The 26,914-nt window shown below is 41.2% G+C and overlaps 1 protein-coding gene across 3 annotated transcripts in view; it reads left to right on the forward strand.

The window, feature by feature from the left end:
* Nucleotides 1–26,914, forward strand: part of EGFR (epidermal growth factor receptor) — a 157,943-nt gene that overhangs the window by 118,525 nt on the left and 12,504 nt on the right. For 2 of the 3 annotated variants that reach the window (XM_053986226.1, XM_053986308.1), the window contains exons 11-22: nucleotides 677–767; nucleotides 1,501–1,700; nucleotides 2,734–2,866; nucleotides 4,217–4,316; nucleotides 6,212–6,369; nucleotides 11,794–11,829; nucleotides 13,763–13,904; nucleotides 15,694–15,816; nucleotides 17,047–17,145; nucleotides 21,603–21,788; nucleotides 25,058–25,213; nucleotides 26,013–26,088. In XM_053986226.1, coding sequence (XP_053842201.1) covers nucleotides 677–767; nucleotides 1,501–1,700; nucleotides 2,734–2,866; nucleotides 4,217–4,316; nucleotides 6,212–6,369; nucleotides 11,794–11,829; nucleotides 13,763–13,904; nucleotides 15,694–15,816; nucleotides 17,047–17,145; nucleotides 21,603–21,788; nucleotides 25,058–25,213; nucleotides 26,013–26,088 — 1,500 coding nt within the window. Of the gene's footprint in view, nucleotides 1–676; nucleotides 768–1,500; nucleotides 1,701–2,733; nucleotides 2,867–4,216; nucleotides 4,317–6,211; nucleotides 6,370–11,793; nucleotides 11,830–13,762; nucleotides 13,905–15,693; nucleotides 15,817–17,046; nucleotides 17,146–18,154; nucleotides 18,310–21,602; nucleotides 21,789–25,057; nucleotides 25,214–26,012; nucleotides 26,089–26,914 lie in introns of those variants that run through there. The other variant, XM_053986394.1, reaches the window with a different exon arrangement.

Genomic DNA, 26,914 nt, shown 5'->3' on the forward strand with positions numbered 1-26,914 from the left:
GCACCAAGTATCAATTAAAAGTAATTGTGTTCAGCCCATTATGAAATGAATGTAACATCGGGGCTGGGTCTACAGACATGACTCCTGTTCTCCTCTTCTTTCTCTCTCACCTCTGTGGTTCCCTTCAGGGTAGCAATGACTAACTGCAGAGCTTCATACAGCAGCCTGCAATTTTTCAAATTCTCCCCTTCCTCCCAAACACCTCAGCTGAGTAGGGAATTCTGCTTGCCTCAGAAAATCCACTACAAGTAGCTATTCTGCTCTGTTCCTGCTTTTCAGTTTTCCTCTTCCCTGGGGTTGGCTGAAAAACAGGATGGAGTGCTGCCTTTCTCCCACAGATCCAGAGTCTGCAGCCTCTCAGCCAGGGTATCTACTGGCAAGAGCCATCATTGCTGGTGACTTGGTGTGGCAGGATGTGCAGCTCACCGACATGCTCTGTTGTGCTCCTAAGCCCTCAAGGTGGGCTGAGAAGTAAACTGTTTATAAAACAGGGTTTAAAAATATCTCCTTGCTCCCTAAAATGTCATGTTAGACTTTGAGATCCTTCAGATAAGCATAGGGAAAGTACAAGTGCCTTCTAGTGCAGGATTTGCTACAGGAGAAGGTTCTGCTGCCAGTACTAACGGTGAGTTTATTTCCATGATGATTATTTTTTAATATTCTTTTCCTCTTGCAGGATTTTTGTTGATTCAAGCCTGGCCTGAGAATGCTACTGATCTCTATGCTTTCGAAAATCTGGAGATTATACGAGGCAGAACAAAGCAACAGTAAGTAAATCATGTGCCACAGCAACTCTGAGAAACCCCGTTTTGAGCTGCTCTTGTCTGAGCGCACCAAGGTTGCAAGCAGTGTGAGACTCAGGTGTCCCAAAACTGATGCAAAATGGGGCAAACCCTGCAAGGAGTAGAGCACCATCTCTGTAGCATAGATAATGTGCCCTGGGAGTAAAAACCCTCAGCTCTGTGCCATGTATTGAGGGCTGCCCTGAGCCTGCTTTCAGGACCAGGATTTCCCCCACCATCCTGGAAGTACAAGCAGGACAGAAAGTGCTCTTTACAGTCTGGGGTAAGTCATAATGTGGTCAGAAGCACTGTGGGATTTGAGGTAGCTGGGCAGTCATGGATGGAGGCTGCCAAGAGGTGCAGACATCAGCAATGTTCCAAGTGCCCTCCTAAGCTTGCCCCAGGTGGACAAGCACAAAATAATAGCTACTTTACCTACAACCATTGTTCCACATAATTTGCTTGTCAGAACATGTGTGTCCTGACAGTTTTAGCTTAAAAAACCCTTGCAAAATCTGATGTGAGTATTGCAGTTGTTACATAATAGGCATGGCATGTACATGGCATTAAGTTTAGAAGACTGAGCAGAACCTTGCTTGAAGAAAATGCAGTTCACAGCAGGATGCATTTGACAACTAAAATAAAAACATGCTGAGTAAATCCTGCTTACTAATTACCTTTCTTGCATGTTTTTTCTATTTGTCCATCTCCATTTTAGTGGCCAGTATTCCCTTGCCGTTGTTAACTTGAAAATACAGTCCCTAGGGCTGCGCTCCCTCAAGGAAATAAGTGATGGAGATGTTGCCATTATGAGGAACAAGAACCTCTGCTATGCTGATACCATGGACTGGCACAGCCTGTTTGCAACTGAGAGCCAGAAAACAAAGATTTTACAGAATAGAGATAAAAATGAGTGTGGTAAGTGAGTGCTGCGTTCCTGTTCACCATCAACGCTCGTGCTGAAATTCAAGAGTAAGCTTGCATTTTCATGATTCAAGCAAGGCTTTTTTTTCCATGTTCCTCTGGCTACAACATTCATTAGTGATACTGCTTTAATGAAAGTGGTGAGGGAAGACTGGGATTTTTTTTTTCCTACCAAAATGTGGAATTTGTGGTGTCCAGCAAATCAGGAGCTTCTTCGCTACTATTAACATAGTGAAGCCACACAAAGGACACAAAAGCTAACTCCTAAACCTGGCCTTTTTTAACAAGGTTGAAGCTGTTGTTCAGCCATTCTGCTGTTGACTGCAGTGATCCCTGGGCCAAAATCAAATTATTTCTTTTTGCAGAATATGAATTTGTTGTATTTTAGAAATTTGTCATAGAAATACAGAATGGTTTGGGTGAGAAGGGACCTTTAAAGGTCATGTAGGCTAACCTCCCCTGCTGTGGGCAGCAATGTCTTTCACTAGACCAGGTTGATCAGGGCCCCATCCAATCTGCCCTGAACTTTGAGAGATTAGGCATCCACCAATTCCCTATGCAACTCATGCCAGTGTCTCACTACCCATTGTAACTATGTCTTCATTGTAGCCATAAATCTATCTACTCTTCTCTTTCTGTTTAAAAGCATTTCCCCATGTCCTGTCACTACATGCCTTGTTAAAAAGTTGTTATAAGTGTCCATCAAGTACAAAAAAGCCCCAATAATGTTTCTCCAGAGCTGTCTTTTCCCCAGGGTGGACAACCCCAGCCTGACTTAACTTTATCATACATATGTTAAGCTGTTACAGAGGAGATCATTCTTATTTTGAATGGCCAGATGTCACTCAATTTCAGACCTTGGGATTTAAAGAAGCATGATTACTCCTCTTCCACTCTACCAGAACCAGAACCATATCTGTTTTGGAACAGGTTGGGGAAACCAGTTGGTCAGATGGAGTGAGAACAGAGTTTGAGCCCTCTCTTGCTTTGACATTCATGTCTTTTCTTGTCCCTCTTTCTCTCTCAGCTACTGCCAAGCATGTTTGTGACCCCCTGTGCTCAGACATAGGCTGCTGGGGCCCAGGACCCTTCCACTGCTTCTCCTGCAGGTTTTTTGATCGTCAGAAGGAATGTGTGAAGCAGTGCAACATTCTGCAAGGGTAAGGTGTCTCAGGGGTGCTTTAGGTTTTGGTGATGGTATGGGGGCTTTGGTTTTTAAAATGTGTTGTAGCTAGAAGAAAGCAAGAAGCTGTGTCTCTGGTTACATGGGATCGGCCCAACTTGCAGAGATGTGGTGTGAACACAGTACCTAGCTAAGGTACCTCTCCTTCCCTATTCAGCGTGCCTTAGGAGTTTGCTCCTGACATGGTGACTGCTAAGAAAACATCCCCTTAAGCCCACAAGGAGACTATCTGGAGGACCAAGGAGACCTTGGGCTTCCTTCCCATAAGAAAGAAAGGAGCTTAAAGACCAATCTGTGACTGTCATGTCAAGTACACTGGGTGAGAGCCAGAGCCATTTCAAGTCTCTGGGAGCTCAGTCATTCCCAGAGTCAGGGCTTCACTGCTTGGTAGACTTCCTTCCTCCTATATTTGCTCAGATGAGCAGCTCACCCTTGCAGTTTGAAAAGTTGCAGTCGAGGGAGAATGAACTTTCATTCAAAAATGACTGAGAGCAGCAATTTCAGACAAAATTCTTGCCTCAGCCTCACTCAGGACATGGAAAAAATATTGCTGCCTTGTGTGTCAATTCAACAGGTGATGTAGGTGGAAAAGGCATGTCTAACACCAAAATTACGAAGTCTGACTTAGCTCCTGAGTATTAAGCAAGTACTTGTCAGGGTGCTAATGCCTCTGATGTTTGTGTTTCTCTAGTGGCTTGCAGTTTAGCAGCTGTCTTTTTTTTTTAAAGCTCTAGCAGCTATTATAACCTGAAGGGAAGATCAGGGCATTATTTTGTGTCAAATGATGGGTAGATTTAGTTTAATTAATAACACCATTACTTGAAGTGGAACAGCTCTATTGCTATTAAAACCATCTGTTCCCAACTTTCATATTTTAATGATTCATTGTGTGTTGTAGAAAGGACATTAATTTAATTATCAGTGCCTTGCTGTTTAACTTTCCTAATTATTATTTGTAGCCTTGGAATCACTTGAACTGTTTTTGCTCATCTCTTTGCATCACTACCATTTAAAAGCCTCTAGAAATGGTTGTGAGTATTCTGTGATATTAGCTTAAAAGGGAAAGTAAACTAACTTGTAGTGTACAATCTGGAGTGTCATGTGTTTCACTGTCAACCAAATTTCCCTTACTCTTATGTACTCCTGTTTGTACTGAGCAAGTACTACTGGTGTAGCCAAGAGGGTCCCTCCTCCTGTCTCAGTGCCATCATCATATTAATCAAATGTGGAAAAGTCTGGAAAAGGAGAGAAGACCACAATTTTTCACTTGCTATTATATCTGAGGTTTAATTATTTCCTTTTTGTTGTTGTTGTTGTTGTCTTCCAGGGAGCCAAGAGAGTTTGAAAAGGACTCCAAATGCCTCCCCTGCCACCCTGAGTGCCTGGTGCAAAACTCCACCATGTACAATGCAACCTGCACTGGACCTGTAAGAGCAGATTCATCTTAGCAAACCTGAGCCTCAGATCACGTATCAATATGTATTTCCCATGTTCAGATAATCCTGATGTCTAATTTTAACCCTATTTGAGGTGAAGCAGAGAATGGGGGTGTTTAGAAGTCAAGATCATGGGGCAAGGGAGAAGGATAGGAAACCTCAGGATGTTAGTTTTATTTTCTGACATGTAATCCACAGTCACAGACATTGTAAAGTCTTTAATATTTTTTTAAATATTAAATTTTGTATTTAAAAAAAAAATACTTACTTTGGCAAATATGGCAAAAATTTGAGTAACATATAACCACTCAACTTCCAAGTTAGTATGAACACATTAGATCAAACTCAGATCTTAATTGCAAAAGTCCAATTCTGTTGGATTTTTTTTTTGAGATCAAATCTCTTGCTTCCATCACAGATCCACCTCTGTGTTATTTAACCCTGCTCTTTAAACACCTTTTGCCACCGCCTGCAGCCTCTGAGTGTTTGACCCTTGCTCATTGTTGTGGTTTAGGAATGGTACTCCCCAACTTAGCAGTCCCACTGAGACTCTCCAAATGACAAGCCACTCTGTCACTCCCTCCCCCACTTCCCCTGTGGCAGGCTGGAGAGGAGAATTGGGGGCATAAGAGGGGAAAATTGTGGGTTGAGATAAGAACAAGTTACTGGAAACAGCAATGAGATAAGAAAGGGAGTAGTAACAGCAACAACATTAGTAACAGTGTACAAGAAAGGTGAAGGATTCTCACATAATGGCTCAGAACCAGCATTACCCCACTGTTCCCTCTACCATGCTTGCTCAACCAGAAGGAACCCCTTCTCCCCAGAAGAAACTCCTTTCCCCTGCCTTTTGGGGAAGGAGGTTTACATGAGGAGGTATAGAATAACCTCCATGTCCTAGCCATGCCCCTCCTGGCTACTGCAAAAATTAACCCTGTCCTGTCAAGAACGAGGGCGCCCATCATCAGTTTGAAGAGTCGCTGCTCAGTAATGTGAAGCATTTCCATCCTCCCTCCTAGCACCATGGCCTCAAGGATGTTACTTACATTATAAACTCCTTCAGGCAGTGACCCCCTGTTCCATATTTGCCTAACATCTAGTAATCAGTCTATTATAGTGGCCCTTAGACATTACAGTGATTAAAATAATCTTCCTATAGCGTGTCTTACTTTTGTCCCACTGCAACCAGCACTGTCAATCTGGTCTGTTTTTTCTCCACAGTAGAATTTGACCCACAATTGCTGGTTCCCCTGCTTTAAAATATTTAGGTCATTCATGATGCTGTTACAGTCTTAATAAAAACACTTCTGCCAAAAATAGCCAAAGGCAATGCCTTTAAATACAAACTAAGTGCTTTCCGAAGTGGGAAGAAAAATGCATGGACTCTTTGGGTTGCTTTCATCATCCTGTGCTTCTTCCTAATAGAGGAAAGAAGCTGTCCTGCGAAACCAGAAAAATAATAATTTTATTCAAGTATTTCAGGGAGGTATCAGGAGGTCTATATCCACTATTTTAAATCATGTGACAGTAGATTGCACCAGGTAGAAACCAAGCTGTCTGCTTTTCAGCTAACCCCTTATCAAGGCGTCATTAAATTATTTCCCATTTAAAATTCAAAATGTAAGTTTTCCAACCAGACAGAAGGCAGAGGAGAAAAAGAAGCAACATTGTAATGCAAGTAAATATTACCTTTAAGCAGCAAGAGCTGTCTTTTGTATGGTCCATCCTGCAAGAGCAATTGCTTGCAAGAATATCAGGTAGCAAGGTAATAAAAGCAGACAACGCTGAAAACTTCCATCAGTAAAAGGCATTTAGATATATCTTCTGAATTTCCTCCTGAATAGTCTGATGTACGGGCATTATAAACAAGTTGTTTCTCTCTGCAGGGCCCTGACAATTGCATGAAGTGTGCCCATTTTATAGATGGTCCCCACTGTGTGAAATCCTGCCCAGCAGGGGTTCTGGGTGAGAATGACACCCTCGTCTGGAAATATGCTGATGGGAATAATGTTTGCCAGCTCTGCCATCCAAACTGCACCCGGGGGTGAGTAAAACCTGAGACTGAATGGTGACAGGGAAGAAAAGAAACAGAGAAACAGCTTGTCTTGAGCTCTTTCTCCCCTGACAGTCCCATGTCAAACCACTGAGAAGAACTAGCAGGGAGCAAGAGAGGTCAGGAGGGCATAGTTAATGTAAGCAGAGTGTAGCAAACCTTGTAAGTAGGAAAAGGTCAGTGGTACTTTGTCTTTATGCAGAAGGAAAGAAAGAAAGTAGTTTAAGGGATTTGAAACAGGCTTGTTTGGTAACTTGAAAAAATTTTACAGGACTCACCCACCAGTGATGCACTCTTTTTTTCCCATTTGGCTGGTTGCTGTGTCCTCTGTTTTTGAGAGGAACATCAGTGACATCTGGTGGATGCTGGGTTCCCAGGGTCCATTTTTCTGTGCACCTTTTAACTTTCAGGAGGGAAATCCCAGTGGGGTAACACAATGGTTTTCTTTTTTTCCTTCTTTCCATACACTAGCCCTTGGTCTGACTTTAAAGCCTTGTGAGCGTGGCTTTTTTAACAGGCATCACAGTAAATCCATTCTATATGAGCCATTTTTTCCTCATTTGTAACAAGGTGTGAATTGATCTCTTTAACCTACATCACAAGTAATGGTCTCCTCTCCTGATTTCCAACCTACAAAAGACATGGGATGCACAGGAAAAGGTTTTAGGGTTTGAGAGCTGGTTATTGAAGTGTGATGCTTTCAGAGCAAAAAAACAGTCCACGTTTGGCATATTTTCCTTCACAGGCCTCTGCTTTTTACCGTGCAAGTCTGTCTGATCCAAAATCTTTCTATAATATGCCTGTAATAAGTGTTGCAAGAGAGGAGTTGTAACATACTCAGACCAATCATCACATTGTCTATTAGCTAATCCAACTGCCAGTTTCCCACCTTCATGGGAAAAAGGAGATGAAGAGTAGAATCAGCTAGTAACAGCCCTTTCTAGTGCTCATAGTGAAATTCAGTGCAATAGATTTCAGACAGTAGTTATACCAGCCTGCTGGATTTGCCAGGATTTACAGCAATGCCCTCTGCTTCTTCTATAGTCACAGAAAAGCCCACGAGTGGGCTTCCCACTGCAAGCCCAGGAATAAATTTTCTCAGTTGGAAAGGGATCATAATAAGGTTGCTCTTTATTAATTACTTCAGTAGTCCCTACTGATATGAACTGGCCACAGTGGTCCAATATCCTCCTTCTCTCCTCCATGGCCACATGGAAATGCAGCTGGTTAGTGGAATAGTGTAATGAGTAACCACATCTGAACAAGGCTTTTTTTTTCACTGTGCAGCCTCAGTAGTGAGATCAAACACTAGACTCCACTGCAGATTTGGAGAACATAATTTGCCAGGCAGGGATGTAAAACAAGCCACACAGTGCAATTCTTAGTGCACAAGCAAGTTCCCCAAGCAGAATTGATTAGAGAAGTCAATTCCTGCCTTGCTTTAGCAGTGGATGGGGGAATCACAAGAGCCAGGCAGGAGATGAGGTTACAGTAAGGCGACTTTTTTAAAATGAGGGTTACCCAACATATGGCTCAGTGTATTTGGCCCTGTGTTATTAAGGCAGAACACAAAAAGTTGTATCAATTTCATCTTTCACATGAAAGAGCTGGGCTGAGTTTGCATCAGTTAGACTGTGAACATGCTCAATAGCCCAATTCAAATTGATGCCCAAATGTGGCAGATGAAATAGGCTGTATCCCTGAAGGGCTCAGGAGAGCTAGGAGGAGGTAGTGTTGCAATATTTGCTATACAGATGAGACATCTGTGGCCATGGATGAGTAGGGAGCCAGTGTCAGGGTTATAATATGGGAACATGCAGTCAGGCACAGCATTGTCCCTTTGAAAGCAATCCATCAGCAATGCCATTTCTCTTCATGCCTTTCCCTCATTTTGCTGTGGGAATGGGAATGTTCAGCAGTGGGTGGAAAACATCTGTCTCACAAAGTTTTTGCATCCTTAGAAACAACAGTCTCAGCGATTCCTGCATGACAAGAAACAACAACTTCATTTCTGTCCCTGTCCAATTTCACGGCTAGAGCCCACAAAAACTTATCAGCATGATTAAGTGTGCTGACTTCAGTAGTCATGCAAGCAAGGATTCCCAGAATGTCTCTCTGTTTTCCTTATTTGAAGAAGCTTCAAGTAAAAGACTTCTCTTCCCAGATGAGTTTTGTCACAAATTTCATTTCTTCACTTTAGGTATGCGTACTGGTTGTACATTGCTTCTTTTGCAATGCCATGAAGAATCCCTTTGAATCTCATTTTCTTTGCTGAGTCCATTTTTCAGCCTTCATTAGGAAATAGAATGAAGGATGTTTTCTCCTGCTTAGCCAGAAAGACCCCTTCTCTCCCAATTCTCCTGTATTTTCTTGGGGATTTTGTACACAAGCTTCCTTTTGCCCTGCCTCTAGGTACAGCTGAGAATAACATGCTATGATAAAGAAAGCAACATCTCAAAAGCCCTGGAACTACCCCATATGTTCATCAATTGAAGACACTCACCATCTTAATTAATCTGGTCAATGTTGAAGGATTTGATTTTCCCTTGACAGTCTCACAGAGTACAGGAAATAGACATAGCCACTGGAGTGGATAATCAAGGAGGAGAAGAAGCCACCACTGTAGTCAATACCACTGGCTGGCACATCCTGCCTCCATCCACAGTTGCTATCAACACTCTGTGTCTCACCAGTCTTCATTTTAAATGCTAAGGGATTTTTGGAGGAGATCAGGAAGTGGCCAGGGGATCTGAGAGGGAAGGCTGCAGAAGCACAGCACAAATTTCATGCCTTTGTCACTCTTGGAAGGTTACTTAGAAAGAAAGGACACAGTCAAATTTTTGTAAAGTTTAAAAATATTAAAAATTATTTTCCATTTCTTTTATGATTGTAAAGTAACTTAGTCTGTTATAGTGTGAGTCGCCTCTGAAACGCCATCAGTCATAACAACCTGGCTGTATTACATCAAATTAGGAACTATAGGTGGAGGAGAAAGTTGTTAAAATTTTGGTGGATTTAGGAAATAAATAGCTGTGTCTGCACCAGGACAATTAATATTTACACAGACGGGTAAAATGTGTAGTTCAGGATGAAGTAGTTTTCAGGAGCTGTACACAGAACTAATTTTCCAATAAGTAGAGAAATATATCAAAGACTACAACTGCTGTTATATTCATCTCATATATCCATAAGATCTTGAGTTACTTCATAACATAAGGTCACATTTGTCATTTTGGTTTCTGTAAGCAGAAAAAAAATTACTCAGGAGTGGAAAACATGATTGTTTAGATTCCGTAAAATCTGGGTTACTTATGTAGGGTGTCATCATAAAATTCCACATTAAGAAAGATAGTTATATATAGTCCTGGAGGGATAATTCTTATGGGCTTTGTTTCTTCTCTGACTTGTGAAATCAGTCAAAAAACTAAGTGGGATTTGAAAAGCACAAGTTGATTTCTCTATTTCTTCCCAAACACCTTTTTAATTTATCCTGCAAGACTTGATATTGATGGATTTGTGTGGGAAAAGGAAGAGAACTGGTAAAAATCTACAGTTCTCCTGCCTCTACTTTGATGTGTAAGAGAAGAACTGGTCAGTCATTCCTCAGACTCTAGCTACAATCCCCCCAGTTTTGTTTGCTGTTAGGAAGCACATAGAGAACTTGCCATCTTAAAGTGGCATGGTAAACCAGAATTCTGAGGAAGAGATACTTTGACGGACAGTAGTCATATTCTGAAATTAGGTCAGGTCTTCTAATTTCACATTTTTATTTTGTTGCATTAGAAATTCATATCTGGGAGGTAGCCCATGACTGGATGAGGTCTGGACTCCTAGATCAGTTTTCCATTGAGCACATGAAGAGAGAAGCCCAAGGCAAGATCTGCCTCCCATGATGATAAGGAAGCTGGTGGCTCTGCTCTGCACGTGCAGCCTTTCTGTGCTTAGTTACACAACTGAGCAAACAAAACAAGCTGTATGCTGGTAGGAAAGCTAACAAGGCTGAGGACTCAGAATCCAGGAATTGGTATGCACAGCACTTTCAGCATGTCCAGGACACCAGGATGCACATTCTTGCATGGGAGCCCAGTGAACTTACAAGACCTTCCAGATGCTGGGTCTTGGAGCACTGTGTTGGCCCAGAAACAGAACAAATACACAGGGCAAGATCTGAGTAATGAAAACAAACAAACTAACTAATTAAAACCCAATAAAATGAGTAGTTGCTTCGCCTCTTCCTTCCCCAGACCCAGTCCAAGTTATAAGAGAAGATCTGCAACTCTACCTGGCATTTTAAAATTTTTTGGTTCCTCCTGTCAGTGAGAGGGATTCCAGAGCAGTTTTCCTGGCATGGGCTCACTCCTTACCCCCTACTTGACCTCCTCTGGAATTGTTTTGGGATGATCCATTTTCTTTAAGTCAGCGCAGGGAGCGGATACCACAAACTGGACTTTACTCCTTTCCTGTGCTCTGTTTTCTAGAGGTGATGTCACCCTCTCAGTAATGCTCTTCTTCCTCAGTAGACACCACAAAGACCACAATTCCCATGAAGAGCATACATGTTATAGCCCAGCAGCACTTGGGGAATGCACTGTGCCTCTCACACTCATTAGACAATCAAGTGAATGCAGTCACTGTGTTTTCATCTGTGGTTTTTTTTTTTTTGTTTTTGTTTTTGTTTTTTTTGTTTGTTTTGTTTTGTTTTGTTTTGTTTTGTTTTGCACTGCGCTGCCAACATTTTAGCATTTTAAACTCAAATCAAGGGTGAATGACTTGCTAGTAGAGTTCCTGGCTCTCTGGATAACAATTGTACCTGTTTACATTACCAGTAAAATAAGACTTTGGATTCTAAAGGAAAAATACCATGGACATGTGCCAGGAAACTGTAACCTGAGACAGTGCTGTCAAGTCCCATTTTTTGATGGAAGTCCATGTATCTGCTACCCGAGTTTTCCATTGAAATAGAAAGTCTGGAAATTGAAATCTTTACCTTATCAGGAATCAAGGATTATGCAGGAGGGTCTGCAATGACATGTTTCCACATGTATTTCTGTCCATATAGGAGGAGGAGGAGGCTACTTCTGTCCTCCACAGTCAGCCCTGGGCTCTACACAGAGATAGGGAATCCATGAATTTTGTGTATCTGTATCCTCCCCCACTTCTACCACATGCTAAAAAATTCTTTTAAAACATTCTTTAAAATAAGTATGCAGCATAGCTATTTCACTAGATAAAAGATTTTGGAGCAAGGTTGTTGACTGATATTTAATGGAGTGTATGACTATTATAAATTCCTGTGTTAACACTTGGACTGCTCTGAAACACAAACTTTCAAATCAGTAGCACTCTTCTTAGTTGGAATTACAGAAGTATGTAGGCCAGAGCTCCTATGTTTGTAACGTTCATTTGTTTTTACAGGTGCAAAGGGCCAGGTCTTGAAGGCTGTCCAAATGGGTGAGTATTTCATCTGCTACAATTAATGACAGAGCTGGAGAGAATGTGTGTGTGTATGTGTGTGTGTGTGTGTGCGTGTGTTTACATTTCCACACTGGACACTGCAAGGCTGGGACTAAAGTCTTCAGCTGTTTACAGGGAAGTGACAGATTAGAGCAGGCTCAGAGCTATAAAAATGGTTTAAAGAACTGAGAAATATTGCTACTGGCATAAATCTTCAAAATCGTGTTCTGCCTATAATTTTTGTCAAGGTGACACCAGGGATCTATTACTGAAGAATAAAAGGAGGGGATGGAAAAAGGAAGGATTAAGGGCAGAGAGAAATATGTTTAGGACTGATATAGTTACTTGTGTTACAGGAGACTCAGAGATGCAGAGGGTCTTTTCCAGCCCTGTCATCTGTACATCTCCAAATACTGTGTGCCCAGTGGGAGTCTCATTTGTCACACTCAGACTAGATCTTATATCACACTGTTTGGCTTCATGATGTGCTCGAGGTCATGCAATAAACAAACAGTCTTCTCTGACTGAGAGAGAGGGATTTAGTTTCTGGCCACAAAGTCATGCTATGGCAAGATAAATTCAGTCTATAAGTATTGTTAAAAAGTGACTGCATTTAATAGTAATCCCTGGGGCAACTTAGAAAAATGCTGGGAAGAATCTCTAAGTACAGACCAAAAAACAACCTTGGAAAACAGGTTTTTCTTCTCAACTTAAATTTGCAATTACCCAGGCTCTAATAAAGAGGCAGCAATCTGTGTGTACAGTGGGAATGGTACACAATACCTGGTCTCAGACGTTTGTACTTGTAAGGAAGACAGATGATCTGATGTTCACTGTGACCCTTACAGCATGCCCCCCTCCATAATGTACATTCCCACTGTACACATTCAGCTGCACTGCTGGTATCACAACTGTGTATGCCTTTCTGAGAGGCCTTCTCTCCACATGCTTCATGTCTCTGATCACACGTGGGCTGCCCACAGCTGGCACACATAGGCATCACAAATCTGATGCTCATGTGCTTGGCGGGTTTGTTGGAGGGAGGAGAAATCCCCTCACTTTAGCTATGAGGATCAGTTCCAGTTGTGAGTTTGAGGGAAGAATGAAGACTTGTAGTTTATGCCCAGATGGAAATTAAGCACCACTTTTGTGAGTTTGCAGGCCCCACGTCGGGCAACTCCCTGAGGGCTCCCCTGGCAGGGTGAAACCTCCTTGAAGCAGTTCTTTGTTAGGAAAAGCAGACGCACAGGATTTTTTTGGTTTTCAAGTTCTTGTTTTATTGTTATCTTATCAAGACTTCAGCACGCTGTCTGCACTCAGACCTTACATGCGTGAAAACAGCACAAAAATGGCTAACAAACTCACGCCACAAGGTCTTTTTAAGTCTAATCTAAAACTAAACTACCCAGTTAAAGAGTGACACCTAGATTATTTCCCTTTCTAACCCAATAACTGACTGTGATTTTTCTGCCCAATTACAAGACACCACCCAAACCCAAGAAGAAGAAGGAAGAAGAAGAAAAAAGAAAGGAACTCGAGACAACACCCTGCATCCTCCATATTGCATCTATCTACAATATGCTAAAAATTCTAAAACCTAAATTTCTCACCCATGTGACATACTAAACTACTCTCTACAATCCCTACAATCTATTTCACACTTTTGTGGTCTCTCTTGTGCAGGGATATCTCTTTTGTGCAGGGATATTTCCCCTGCCCTGGGTTCCCACACACTTTGAACAGATTACTGGATGAGGGAATTTAAAAATACAGGTGCCCAAGAAATCTGAAATGTCAAATAGGCTTATGTGGGCATCCAGAGTCTGTGTTTGGTCAAAACATAAGGCTTCCTGCAACCTCTGTAGGGCTTCTTTAAAATCTTAACACCAAAGAACCTTCTTCTCTTTCTGCATCCCCTCCTGTGTTGCAGCTCCAAGATCCCCTCTATCGCAGCCGGTGTTGTTGGAGGGCTCCTGTGCCTGGTGGTGGTGGGCCTGGGCATCGGCCTGTACCTGCGGAGACGCCACATCGTCAGAAAGCGCACCCTGCGCCGCCTGCTGCAGGAGAGGGAGGTGAGCACTGCCAGCACCCCTGCTTCGTCTGGGCCAGTGGGTGTCCTCCTCCTTGTGCCAGAGGATTGAAGCACCCTGCATCTGTATCCTGCATCCTTGTAACTCAGCAATCCCTTGGGATGAGAAACGAGGCGGTTGCCAAGCTACTCAGAAAAGGAGACGCATGCACCTAACACCTTCTCAATCTCAAATCTGATCCCTCTGCATGTAATTTACAGAGTATTTAAGGGACTTGGATGTCTCAATCCCAAGGAAAGTCACTGAGATTGTCTACTAAGGAAAAACGACACCTTCAGGTTGAGGTGCAATATGTTTGCTGATCCTTACTACCTTCCTGTGTAGACCTTCAGCCTCAAATCATGTGTCCCTCCAGACAAGCTTTGAGGCTCCTGTGGCAGCTTGGGGTGCTTTTGAAAATTTTACCCACTTGATCAGGTGCATGCCTGATCCTATGGAAAAACAGGAGAGGAGGGAAAGGAATTGAGGAAGTATTTATGTCTTGTCTTTGGTTTGTTTTTAGCACAAAAAGCCCACAAAGCCATCAAAGCGAATGGTTCACCCTGTTGGGCATGAACAAGGTTTCTGCACTGCTTTTTGTTTTTTGCATGGCTTTGTGTGCATTACAGCATCACCCTCTGGATACCTCATATACAGCAAAATTCCTAATCCTGGGTGGAAGCTGCTCCTGTGTGGTTAGCCCCCTTCTCTTTCTAGTCTGGTTCTAGTAAATTAGCTAAATGTTTTTAACATTCTGCTAAAATCCCAATTGCAGCTTCTTTCTGTACTTGCCAGCTTTGCAAAGTCAGCTGCTAATATCCTTAAAAAAAGAAAAAGAAAAAGAAAAAGAAAAAGAAAAAGAAAAAGAAAAAGAAAAAGAAAAAGAAAAAGAGAAAAGCTAGCTTGTTTTTCGTTGCACTATGAAACTATACTTTACATACTGCTGTATTCTGCAGTTGTGATAGTAGAGTTCAGTTTGTGCTCAGCTCATATTGTGCCCTCTGGACTCCTCAAAATGAGGATATTTCATCACAGCAGAGAGGCTGCTGGTCCTCTAAAAACAGATTGAATCTAGCTAAATATGGTTTTATTCAAAGAAAAAGCAAAAGGAAAAACACTAAGGAAAAAGCTGACTTATGCATCATAAAAGCATTAAATATCTTTGGAGGGCACTACTGCTGTTTGCAATAAGGCTGAGATAAAATTTTGAAATAAATCAATAGGCAATTCAACATCTTTTTTTTGAGGAAAGAATCACTGTCAGAGTTACAATTGCTGCTTGTACACCGCATGATCTGAGGGAACCACTGGTACCATGGGAATTTTATCCAGTTAAACAAGAGCAGACACGAAAGGTTGCAGGTGATTCTTGCCCATTATTTTAAACATTTTAATAATTTATTCACAAGTTCAAAACAAAAATAATCTCCTTTAGCATCTGTGGTAATTACCTTATTTTTCATGCCATGTGTATCAAGGCTTTGAAGTCATAGCCTCCATTTGAGAAGAGGTATTCCTTCATTCTCCTTCAAAATGGCAGTTGCCATTCTGTGCTTGGTTTTTGGAGCAGAAATCACCACTTTGAACAGATTACTGGATGAGGGACCTAAAAATACAGGTGCAGGTATTTATTGGAGCAGGTATTTATTCCTGCAAGTCAGAGCAGAGCTATCCTCCTAAAAACTTCACAGGGAATCAAATGTTGATTATTTTAAAGGATTTATTTGCTTCCCCAAAGTGCTCAACCTTCCAAACTGCGTAACCATCTAACATCATCTTCTCTCTGCACCAGCTTGTTGAACCACTGACACCCAGTGGGGAGGCACCAAACCAGGCTCATCTGAGAATTTTAAAGGAAACAGAATTTAAAAAGGTCAAAGTTTTAGGCTCTGGAGCTTTTGGCACTGTTTATAAGGTAAGGTCATAGTTTTTCTATTCCCCTTTTCTTCCTGCTTCCTCCAGCAGAAGCCACCCAAACAAAGCAAGGACTCGGAGATTCGATCATTGTGTAGATTTTTTTAAAACTAGATTTTATAGCATGTATCTATCTATTGAAGGGTAGAGAGATTACCCAGTTGTCATTAGTTTTGTTAGAAATTGGCTAACAGGAGAAGGCTTACATAAAATGCTGCCAAAGTCATACTGCTGAACCTGGAGAACAAAGATCTTGACTTAAAAACTACCACAGTCAAATACACGCCACTGTAAATATTAAGAAGAAAAATAAATGCACTGTGGTTAACTCAGTGCAAAGCCATTTTTCTGTATAATCTGGGATCTTCTTTTGATAATTTTCAATCATTCTTTCATTAGAACTGATTCAGATGTGTAAAAGTGTCTAAGTGTCTGCACACCTTCAGTTGTGTAGGTTCACAAGTTATTTTTTCTCTTGGTATTTGTTTATCCTCTGTGCTTCTTCATCAAGTTCCACTTTTCTGTGCTCTTCCTTTTATTCAGGATATGTGTTTCAGGCTTTTCCATTAACTGTATATTCCTATATTTCTTTTTAAAACTCTATATTCTGAATCAGGCTTCCAGCTATGATTGGGAAATTCAGGGGCACAACAAGATGTGCACCTGCACTGCTGGGGATTTCAGCAGCATATCCTCACAGTGCCATACTGCTGACCTGCCACCTAAATGGCCTCCTGACACTTTAGATATAGAGCACTGCACCAGTGGGGCATAGATTTCCCTACCACTGCATGTGTATGACCAGATTATTTGTACAGTATAGATGTCATCTGGTTTTAATGAGAAAATGCTAATTATTTTCGTCCCATGATTTATAAATTGGAAGTGGCAAGGTTTTGCACATGCAGTTGCTGTGATGCTCTAATTAGTTAGATTTCCATCCGCGAAAAGTTGCTCTTTATGCATCTCTTGGGCTATTTACACAGGCATAGTAATGAACATGTTTTTTCAAAAAGTATGGTAGAGGTGACTGAAAAAGAAGTACCACCCCATTAACAGGTATTTGGTAATACCCACAAGACACATTTGTTGCATATTTTTGTTGTCTGCCATGTATTTCCATTGCTCAGAATATTTAAGCCTACTCAGAGGATGTAAAATATATATGTAACTGTAAGAATTAACATGTTAGATATGAGACTGAATAACTCTTTGTACTTCTTTTTGGTAGGGACTTTGGATCCCAGAAGGAGAGAAGGTAAAAATTCCTGTTGCTATTAAAGAGTTGAGAGAGGCTACATCACCAAAAGCCAACAAGGAAATACTTGATGTGAGTTTTCATGTTTATTTTCTCAAGTTGCCAGTGTCTGTGGATTTTCTTCTCTAACAACTAGACGGGTTTCAGGAATTTGTGTGGGAAGAAATATTTTGCATCCTAAACTCAATTGTCCATCTAGAATTTCTGCACTTTGCCACCCAGTCTGTGAAGTGCTTTAGTGTCTCTCATGACCCAATCGAAATACAGATTTTATACTTGTGGGGTAGTACCTAAGAAGTAGTTAGGATGATACATTTACAACTAATTCTTTTTTTTTATTCTGATATTTCAGGCCTTAAGCTGTAGCTCTCATTGTCATTATGGTGGTACAGCTAAGCCAAATAACAGCAGACCTAATGATTTATGAATCCTGTGGATTGTCATAAACTAGTTGCTTGATTAAATATAATTATATTAACTATAAATCCAAAATAAAATTTAAAAATTCCAGCTGTCTGATTTTTCTGCCATAGAATGCAAGAAATTATCTCACTTTATGACAGAAGCTTGGGATTTTTATTTTATTGTTTGGATATAGCTCATAGCTTCAGAAAACAGGACAAAAGGCTATGGGACACTGATTTAGGAGTTCATAAATGTTTGAGTTTATAATGAGTGAGCCAGAGTCCTAAATGCAAAGTTTCCTGAACCTGGAGTTTATGAAAATCTTAACTGGATCCAAAGCCATGGAACATGCAGCACCAAGGATATATAAATATGTGTACAAGGAAAGGAGACTGCTGAGTAAGGAGAAGTGCACTCAGAAGTTCAGTGTAACTTCAGATTTCCCATGCTGTGGTCCAGTTTTAAGCAACAAGAAGAGTGTCTGTTTGTCTTTCTGTCCTGTCCCTGGTATGTCCCAAATTGACCTGTTTGTCTGGAATTGATGGTGGTATTAATCAAGCACACAAGTGCTTGATTCTCCCTTCAGCCATGGGGAAAATTGTGGAATTTTTTTTATTTTAGTAGGGACTGACTTTAGGGGTTCTTTTGGTTTTTTTTTTTTTTTTTTTTTATCCAGTTTTGGCCAGCAAATGACACCTCGGGTAGGAAGGTTCATCTCAGATGGTTGAGGATCTTAACAAAAAGACCAACCTTGTAGTGAGAAGTCTCAGGATAAATGTCTGTGAACAAACCACCACTTGTGCTACTGATGATAATAAAGCTCACTGGATTTTTCAAGTCACCCTGAATAAACAGTGTTATTCCAATACATTGCTCTGCTTCAACAGATTGTGTGTTATGCACCATACGATTTGATAGACATATTGCAGCAGTGCAGAAGAATTGGTGGGCCATCTCCCATTCCATACAGGAGGCAATATTCATTTTGGTTTTAGTTTAGTTAGACTCCAGACAAGTTTCATCCCTTCCCCAGGTCCCTACCTATGTGGCCTTCATTCCTGCCCCTCACCTGCCTGTGATCCTTCCCTTCACAGGCATTCCCTGCATTGAGGAGCTGGCAGAGATGCTGCTCAGCTGCCTGCCCTGAGCTCTGCCCCACAGTTTGCTCTTCACAGTGATGAGGAGCATAACACAGTGTTCACAAAGGATGCTTTGGACTTAACTGCATTAAATTCCTGAAGGCATGTATCCTGGAGGAAGAGTTAGTTAACAAGCCTACAGTACTTCATCCTTCCTTCAGCAGATCAAGATCACTGGACAGAGCAGTAGATGCAGGGACTCTGTGTTCTTCAGTGGTATCAAAGTGCTTTCTCTTCTGAAAGAAATTTCTGTAGCAAATCCCCATGTTATCTTTTCCTTTGAATTAGGATACTTAACAAAAACCTCTTGCTTTTCCAAACCTGTTAATTTTTTGATAATTTGGTTGGTGGAACTCTGTATTTCAGAACTAAATTAAAAAAAAAAAAAAAAAAAAACCTAGTGAAAGAAGCCAGAGGGATGACTCCAAAAGCACTTCTCAAAACAGATTTTTGGTACACAACCAATTTTCCAAGATCACTGGAACCTCAAAGATAATAATGTCTAATTAAAGTTGATTTGTCTTACAGAATCACACTAGGTATAGAACAAACACAGCAGCTTTAGCTCTTATAGCTCTTATAGCCAGGCAAGCTCTGGCTGACTTTATTAGGGTAGGGTTAATTCAGAAGGTTGTTGTTAAATACCAAGCATACTTGGAGCAGGTCAGAGCGCACCCAAAGAGATTTCCAAGATAAACAGCTGAAACAAAGACCCACTTTAATGTTTTGGGCTACTTAGAGGGACCCACAACCACACAATAGCTCTGTTCTGCTTTCTGCAAGGAGGAGGTGGTGGCCTGTTTTCCCTTGCAGTATCAAATGGAAGAGGCGGTGTCAACACTTGGATGCTCTCCAAAGGCTGTGTGGTCCAAACGCCCACCCCGCTCCTGCAGCATCCCGGTGCTCAGCCCCCGGGTCAGCCCCACGTGGGCTGCGTGGCAGATGGGCAGTGAGAGCAGCTCCTACTCTGAAGTCTTCCCCCCACCCTGCCCTGCCAAAGTGAATATAATATGGATCTGAATCCCAGCAGGAAGCAAGGCATCCTTCATCATTACAGTGGGTCAGTTTGGAAGCATAGGGAAATGAAGTTGTTTTGGTCTCTGCTTATGTCTGAGTATTGGATAACAAATTTCCAAGAATCTCTAACGAATGATGCCACAAATATATACAAACTGAATAGCAGATTGTGTTCCTGCTTTATTTTTCCTTGAGCTAGCCCACACAATCAGTGCTATCCATGGCAGAGGGCTGTTTTTCAATGGTGTGCCCACATCATGCAGTAGGTTGATGAGCTCTTACTATTTCTGGTAGAGATCCTATTTAACCTGTCTGCCTGGAGGCCATTTTCATTCTGAGGGCTCCAAAACAAGGATACCAAACGCAGAACTAGTACCTCAAAAGAGGCTGCGTTACATCATGTTTTGCTTAGGCTGGCCCATTAAGCAACAACACAGAGGCCAGGAAGTATTGCTTAAGAATTGGGGTTGCTTATTTCTTGAACGTCATTGCTTTAATAACTTTGTTTAGTAATAGTTCTTCACCAGCTATGGAGCTATGTGACATCTGTGGAATGTTTGCTAGATGATGAGTAAAGTGCTATTTATTTTCTTAAGCTTTTAGAAAGAGCAGATTTGCTCTGTCCCTTGCGCTATTTGTATCTTCACTATGATTTTAGGCTTTGGAGGACTGCTAGCCTGGATTGCCAAGAGGTGATTAGTAGGTGTTACTCCAGATGCTGAACCAAGATGCTGACCTGTTCACTGAATGGAAAAATTCCCATTCATTTCCCCTTGTGTTGCTTTTCAATCAAATAACTTTTAAAATATCTAAAAGTGACATACTGAAAATCAGACACAAAGTTAATAAAAGAAACCAAACAACTGCATCTCTAATTTTTTTTTCCCCTGGAATCCATTCTTTGAGCTGGTACTTGACTGTGGATTTGAGTATAAATACAGATCTCAAATTTCAATCTATAAGTAGTTTTTGCACACAAAACCATGAGATCAGGAATTTTTACCCCATGGCCATATTAAATAATGTATTTGAACCAGCCTCTGACGGGGTCTTTCCATTCCCACAGAAGAACAAAAGAAGAGGAGGTATCTTGGGTTTTGTAGATAGGTACCTAAAGCTACACAGGGTGTACTCATATTTGAAAAAAATAGTTTTTCACATATTTATGAAACTAAACCCCAAAATTCCAGTTGACCCAAAGGGTCTGTGATGCTTGGATTCCCACATTCCAAGTACTTTCCTAGTATAATTTACATTGCTATATGAGTCTAAAACAGCTTTTCCAATTGAGGTCAGTATTTTCACCATTGCTGCTTAAAGACAAGCATTCAGGCTTCTAAAGTGGTGAACTGATCATTAATCTATTTGGTTTGACATTGAATGAAGAACAACATGGTCAAGAAGAACATGGTCTCTTAAAGAATGAGACTATCAGTCACATTCTAGATGACAACTTTGACTTTCTGGGTTAGTATCAACCTTGACAGGGGAGCAGAATTCTCAAAAATACTGATTTCCAGTCACTTTCATTAAAAGGTCTGTGGGGAAAAAAGCCATATGACACATGTTCATAAAATGTGTTGCCCTTGCAATTAGGTGCTCAAAATTATGAAATTCCATCAGCTTCCAGTTGATGTTCAATTTATTAATTCCTCCTTGGTCTGTAAGTTTTAATCTCCCAGGATTTTGTACACCAATATTTGCTTGGTGTATAGTAGTGAGGGACTGGCTCTTCTGTGGCATCTTAGTGCTGATTTGGTGTTCAAAATCTGGACATTTCACTGAATGGAAAATAGTCAATCCACAGAGTGGGAAATATGTGTATTTTATATGTAATATGAAACACCATGTTTGCATATAGTATTTTAGAAACTTCTTGGATGACCAACTTATTTTAAACTGCCTCCAAATATTCATGTCATGCCAAAGGGAGTGTTTTCACATTTCTTTTTTTGCCTTTCTTCTCAGGAAGCTTATGTGATGGCTAGTGTTGACAATCCTCATGTCTGTCGCTTGTTGGGAATCTGCCTTACTTCAACTGTTCAGCTCATCACACAGCTGATGCCTTTCGGCTGCCTCCTGGATTACATCCGAGAGCACAAGGACAACATCGGCTCTCAGTACCTCCTCAACTGGTGTGTGCAGATTGCAAAGGTAAGCAGACCAGAACTCCAGATCATCTAAAACTCAGAAATCTGACAGCAAGTAATTACCTGTCTCTCAATCTTTCTGTTTCACCACCTAGATCCTAGGTATCTTATACATGGCAGTAAGCAGTTACTTTTTCTTGAACAATTTTCTATTTTCATGCTGATGAGCAAACGTTAACTATTCTTCAAAATGCTTCCAGGCAGCTTAAAAAAACTAGACATTTATGTCCAAACCAAGCACCTGGTATTGAAAGGGTAATGCAATGCAAATGTGATGCAGCACGGGCAGCAGGAAAGGCAATAGAAGAATTTGTCAAATTCCATCGCAAAATGCTGCTTCCATCAGTGGATTTCTTCGGGCTATGTCACAGGACAGTGACACTGAACACATCTTCTTGTATGCCTTGGAGAGTTGCATGCTGAAATCTCCAAGGCCAGGGGTCAGAACTGCTGACTACTGAATACCAGCTCCATCCTTGCTCAGGCTGGCTTTCACCAAAAGGCATTCAGGCACCCCAGAGCTATTCTGTAATTCATAGGTACTGAGCTGGGATCTGTAATCTAACTGCAGTGGCCATAAAAGACTCATTATCACACCTGGTACTGTTTGCCAAAGAGCAGCAAAGGAACTGCAATACAGTCTCTAGCCCTTAGCAGCAATATGCTATGTTTGGATGATGGTTAGGCATTTGCAAGCTAGGAAGAACAATGCAAAAGCAGCAAAAAAATAAGTGCAATTTGTTGGAGATTTGTCATATGAGATGGCAGTGTCCACACAGCGTGGTTGCTTTAATGCTTTTTATTTCAGGAATGCCGGTCTGCAGGAAAACCACACACTTTAAAACTTATTGGTCTCTTGAGGCCTTGTGTACATGCCAGACTTGCCCAGCTGTGGTTTGCTTTCAGGAAACATGATGAGGACCTCAGAACTGTATCCACCAAATGTCAATAGAGCACATTTTTCATCTCAGTATACTTTTTTTACATTGTGCTCCACAACAAGTGAATCTCATTTATGTGTCCACCTGGGATGTGAGTTGCTTTTTTTTGTGACTTTTTGTGAGTCTTTTTCTTCCTTGCTTAAAATCAATTAGTGCTCTGTCCTGGTTTCAGTCTCTTTGGAGGATGAACTGGAGGTTATATTTCCCTCCTCCTCCTTCTTCTCCTTGTTAATTTTTAAGGTGGCAAAATGTATCCGCAAATGGGTCCTTGGGGCATTGCTTGCCTGAAAGGTTGCCATTCACAATTGTTTGCTTTCGTTTGATTTTTTCATGGCGGTTCAACATTTGCCCATAGCAACTTCTACCCTCGCCAGTGATGCCTGACCTTCAACATATTCCTTTGTGCTGCTCCACACTGAAGTTTTCCTCAAAGCACTCCTAAATCTTATGTACAGCTTTTTCCCACCAATGTGTCTGGTGTTACTACTCTGATAAAGTTATGCCAGATTTTTGAACATTCTCTGACTCTTTAAAAATTTACTTACAAGTGGAAAAAAAATTGAAACAAATACATGTCTGGTAACTAACCAGAGGGAGGCAAGTTCCCTGGAAGCTTATTTTTGTTACTGTTTCCACAGCTTTGAAATAGGTTTTCTTTGCATCTTTTACAAACATTATCTTTGTATGGAGTCCTCTGTTCCAGGCAAGATGTTAAGACAGCATAAACGCTCCATGTGCAGAAACATTGTGAAGGAACCCTTTGAACACAATGGTCTCATGCTTAGTGATGAAAAATGGATTAAAACTCCAAGCCTGCACACAATTAAAGATCTGCTGAACTTTCTAAACTGGCAGTTCAACATTTTCAGTGTATGGTTATGCATGTGCATGAGTCTTCAGCCATCAGTGCTCTAAACAGCTTAGTGTGACACTGATATTCTGTCTTTCAGCAGCTCTGAGTCTTATTAGCCTCTGCAGCAAGTCAATTTTAGCAGGACATTTTTTGTCCTACTGGGGCTAGATTATGATTTTTTTTTTTTTTAAGATAGTCTGTTTTCTGTCAGCAGGTCAGAAGTTTTTGTTCCAAGAGCTCTGCTTGTTAAAGATCTATTTGTGTGATTCAGTGCATGCTCGTAGTGGCACTGCGCCAGTTTGTTTGGGTGGTTTGTTTTGGCAACATTAGCAGTGCATGGGTGAAGTTCTGCTGAGGGACTTGGAAGGAGGATTTAGTGGTGGTCCAGCTTAGAAGTGGGCTTAGGAAGCAGGTGGAGGATGGAAGGCAATTATTCCCTCCAGTCCTCTGCCATCACATCAACATGATCATTTTGGTGCTTTGTAGGTTAAAAGTAATTTTTTATCAATTCTCTTCATAAAAATACAAGTTCATAAGCTACCACCAGCAGAAATGCATGGGCTGGGAATAATAGTGGGTTTTGGAAAAGATATTGCAGGAAACTTGGAAATCATGAACTTTTTGATTCCATATACCAAGAGACTGGTGTTGAGGGAAAGGGGAGTAATCTGTGTGATCAGAAACACAGCTGTTAAGTTTATGTTTTAGAATTCAAACCAGCACAATTAGTTATATTCTTCCTTGAGAGGCAGTCATACCAAAAAAGCACGTATGCTATGGCAAATCCAACCTAATCATGGGAGGCAATGAAACTGGAAGAACTTGCCTTTTTCAAAGAGGACTGGAAAATGGATGCAACTCTGAGTTCAGACTTAGAATGATTTTTTTTTTTTTTGTTTTCCCCCCCATTTTTATCTTTGCAGTGGACTGCTTCATTGTTAGCAGGGACAAGGCAGAGTACACTGCCTGTAATAAAACACAGTTTGAGCAACTTTGAGTAATTGTCTAAATACTCTCTGTAGGGTTGGTGTGTGTACATAATGACAGGGGATAGTTAAACTCTGTACTGTGCTCTCCTGAACTCATTGGGTTTGCACAAGTGCAGCCAAAAGAAGGCTTCATGCCTTTATTTGTAAGTTCCATCCTGATTTTGTAGTTCTTGAACTAACTCCCAAAAGAACCAGATCCCCTGCTACTATGTACTCTACCCACAACTGCATCTTTTTCCTTCATCACTGCACCAGTGCCTGGACCCACAAGAAGGTTCCTAGAGGGTAATAGTAACAGTCAATAATATTACAATAGTAACACTCATCCTCACACTGTAGTAAGCATCATGTAAATGGAGAGTGCAGGTGGGATAACTTACTACATGTTAATGGTGGTGTCTGTAGTTACCACAAAGCAGGTGAGATTTGGTGACTTGTCTGTCTGAGCTCTGAGTGCACGAGACCTGACCAACAGTGTGTTACATTGCAGGGAATGAACTATCTGGAGGAACGGCGCCTGGTGCACCGTGACCTTGCTGCCAGGAACGTCCTTGTTAAGACTCCTCAACACGTGAAAATCACGGACTTTGGGCTGGCAAAGCTGCTTGGTGCAGACGAGAAGGAATATCATGCCGAGGGAGGCAAGGTAAAGCACACTGTGGAATGAACTACTGTGCATTTGCCGGTGTTTGTGTTCGCACACAAGCCTCAAACAAAGGGAGGGAAAAAGAGAGTGTTTCTCCAAGCTCTCAGCTGCCATCTCAGCGTGCTGCCTTTGAAGCCTGTGGAAGTCCTCTGAAATCAGCCAAAGCAGCATCAGGCCAGTGGGACTGCAGTGGGAGCAGAGATAGCAGAGCAGCAAATGCTTTTGAAATTCCCACCCAGAATGTCTGGGAAAATTCATCAGTGTAGCCAACACCAATAAGACTGTGCAGTTTACAAAGAGAAAGGGAATGTTGTATATTTATAGCAGAAGAAATACCTGTCAGACTTGGTTCAACAAGCTTTTGTGTTGTACTGCATGCTGATGGAGAGAATGTGTTCTACTGAGAAATTAAAGAGAAGCTGCTTGCAAATATTGCAGAGGCCATAAATAGAAACCATATGAGTGTAGATCAGTCATGTAGCCTAAGACTGGATTTGTGTCCTGTTCTGATAGAAGGCTAAAAAGTAGTTACTTGACTGTTAAAAATATTGTAAAACTGTTTAGTAAGAGATATTTCTGATAGACCTAGTATTCCACATGTTTCCAGATTCTTTATAATATATGAAAATAATAAAGGGGAACTCAAAAGTTGTCTGTTCTACCATTCAGATAGTTCTGTTGGGTGTTTTTGGTTTTTTTCCTTCTGCAACCAAACTATTGATTTACACACCACTTGGTGGTAAATATCACTGGTAAATTTTGGGTCAGCTTCTTAAGGATTCTTTGTGAATTTTCCTAGGTTCCTATTAAATGGATGGCGTTGGAGTCAATTTTACACCGGATTTACACTCATCAAAGTGATGTCTGGAGTTATGGTGAGTTTAAAAGCAGTTACAGTTATTGCAGATGGGTTGGAAAATTTCACAATTTGCTGGTGACTCTATACTGGCCTTTTTACTTTGTATTGTGAAAAGAACAAGTGATCAGCTATATAAACACAGTGCCCAAATCACCTATTCAGCAAAGTAAAATCCCCATGAAACTGCATGTGAGTGATGTGTAAGATGTTTCACAGAATATGCTTTGGGTAATGAGCCCTCCCCTGAAAGGGGCCACAGGTAGGAGACTCTGGTGTAGGTGTATTTGCTGAAGTTCTGTTACAGTTTTTCTTCAGCATCTTCACATGAAATATAATGGAGCTGGCAATAGAGATGGATAACTAGGAGGACTTGAAATCACTGGCCACACTATTAGTTGGTGTCAATCAGTGTAACTCTGCTGAGGCCAAAAATGCTTATGCTGTCCTGGTTCTGAGAGGGCAATGCTAGAAGGGAAGCAGTGTGATAACCTCCTTGGAGAATTTATTTTGTATTTGGTATAGTTTATAAAACCAGCTTGAAAGAAAGGAGCAGAAAGGAAAGTTTTCAAAGCAACCTATTGCAAAATATCCCCCCCCATGGGCTCTTATATTCCTGGAAAATATTTAATGCAGATGGTCAGATCCTATGTCCTTTTTGAAACAGTACAGCCTCTGGTCTTCTTAATCCATTCATGTATCTTGGCATCCAAAATCTTGTTTTGTATCCTAAGCTACTGGACAATCACAACAGCTACATCACAAGAGTCCATGGTATGTCAGCAAATGACACTTAGGCAGCTGGTTTACGCATCTTTCAAAAACTGCTTTTGCTCATCTCCAGA

This window comes from Vidua macroura, chromosome 1 (genome assembly GCF_024509145.1).
Source record: "Vidua macroura isolate BioBank_ID:100142 chromosome 1, ASM2450914v1, whole genome shotgun sequence".
NCBI classification, from domain to species: domain Eukaryota; kingdom Metazoa; phylum Chordata; class Aves; order Passeriformes; family Viduidae; genus Vidua; species Vidua macroura.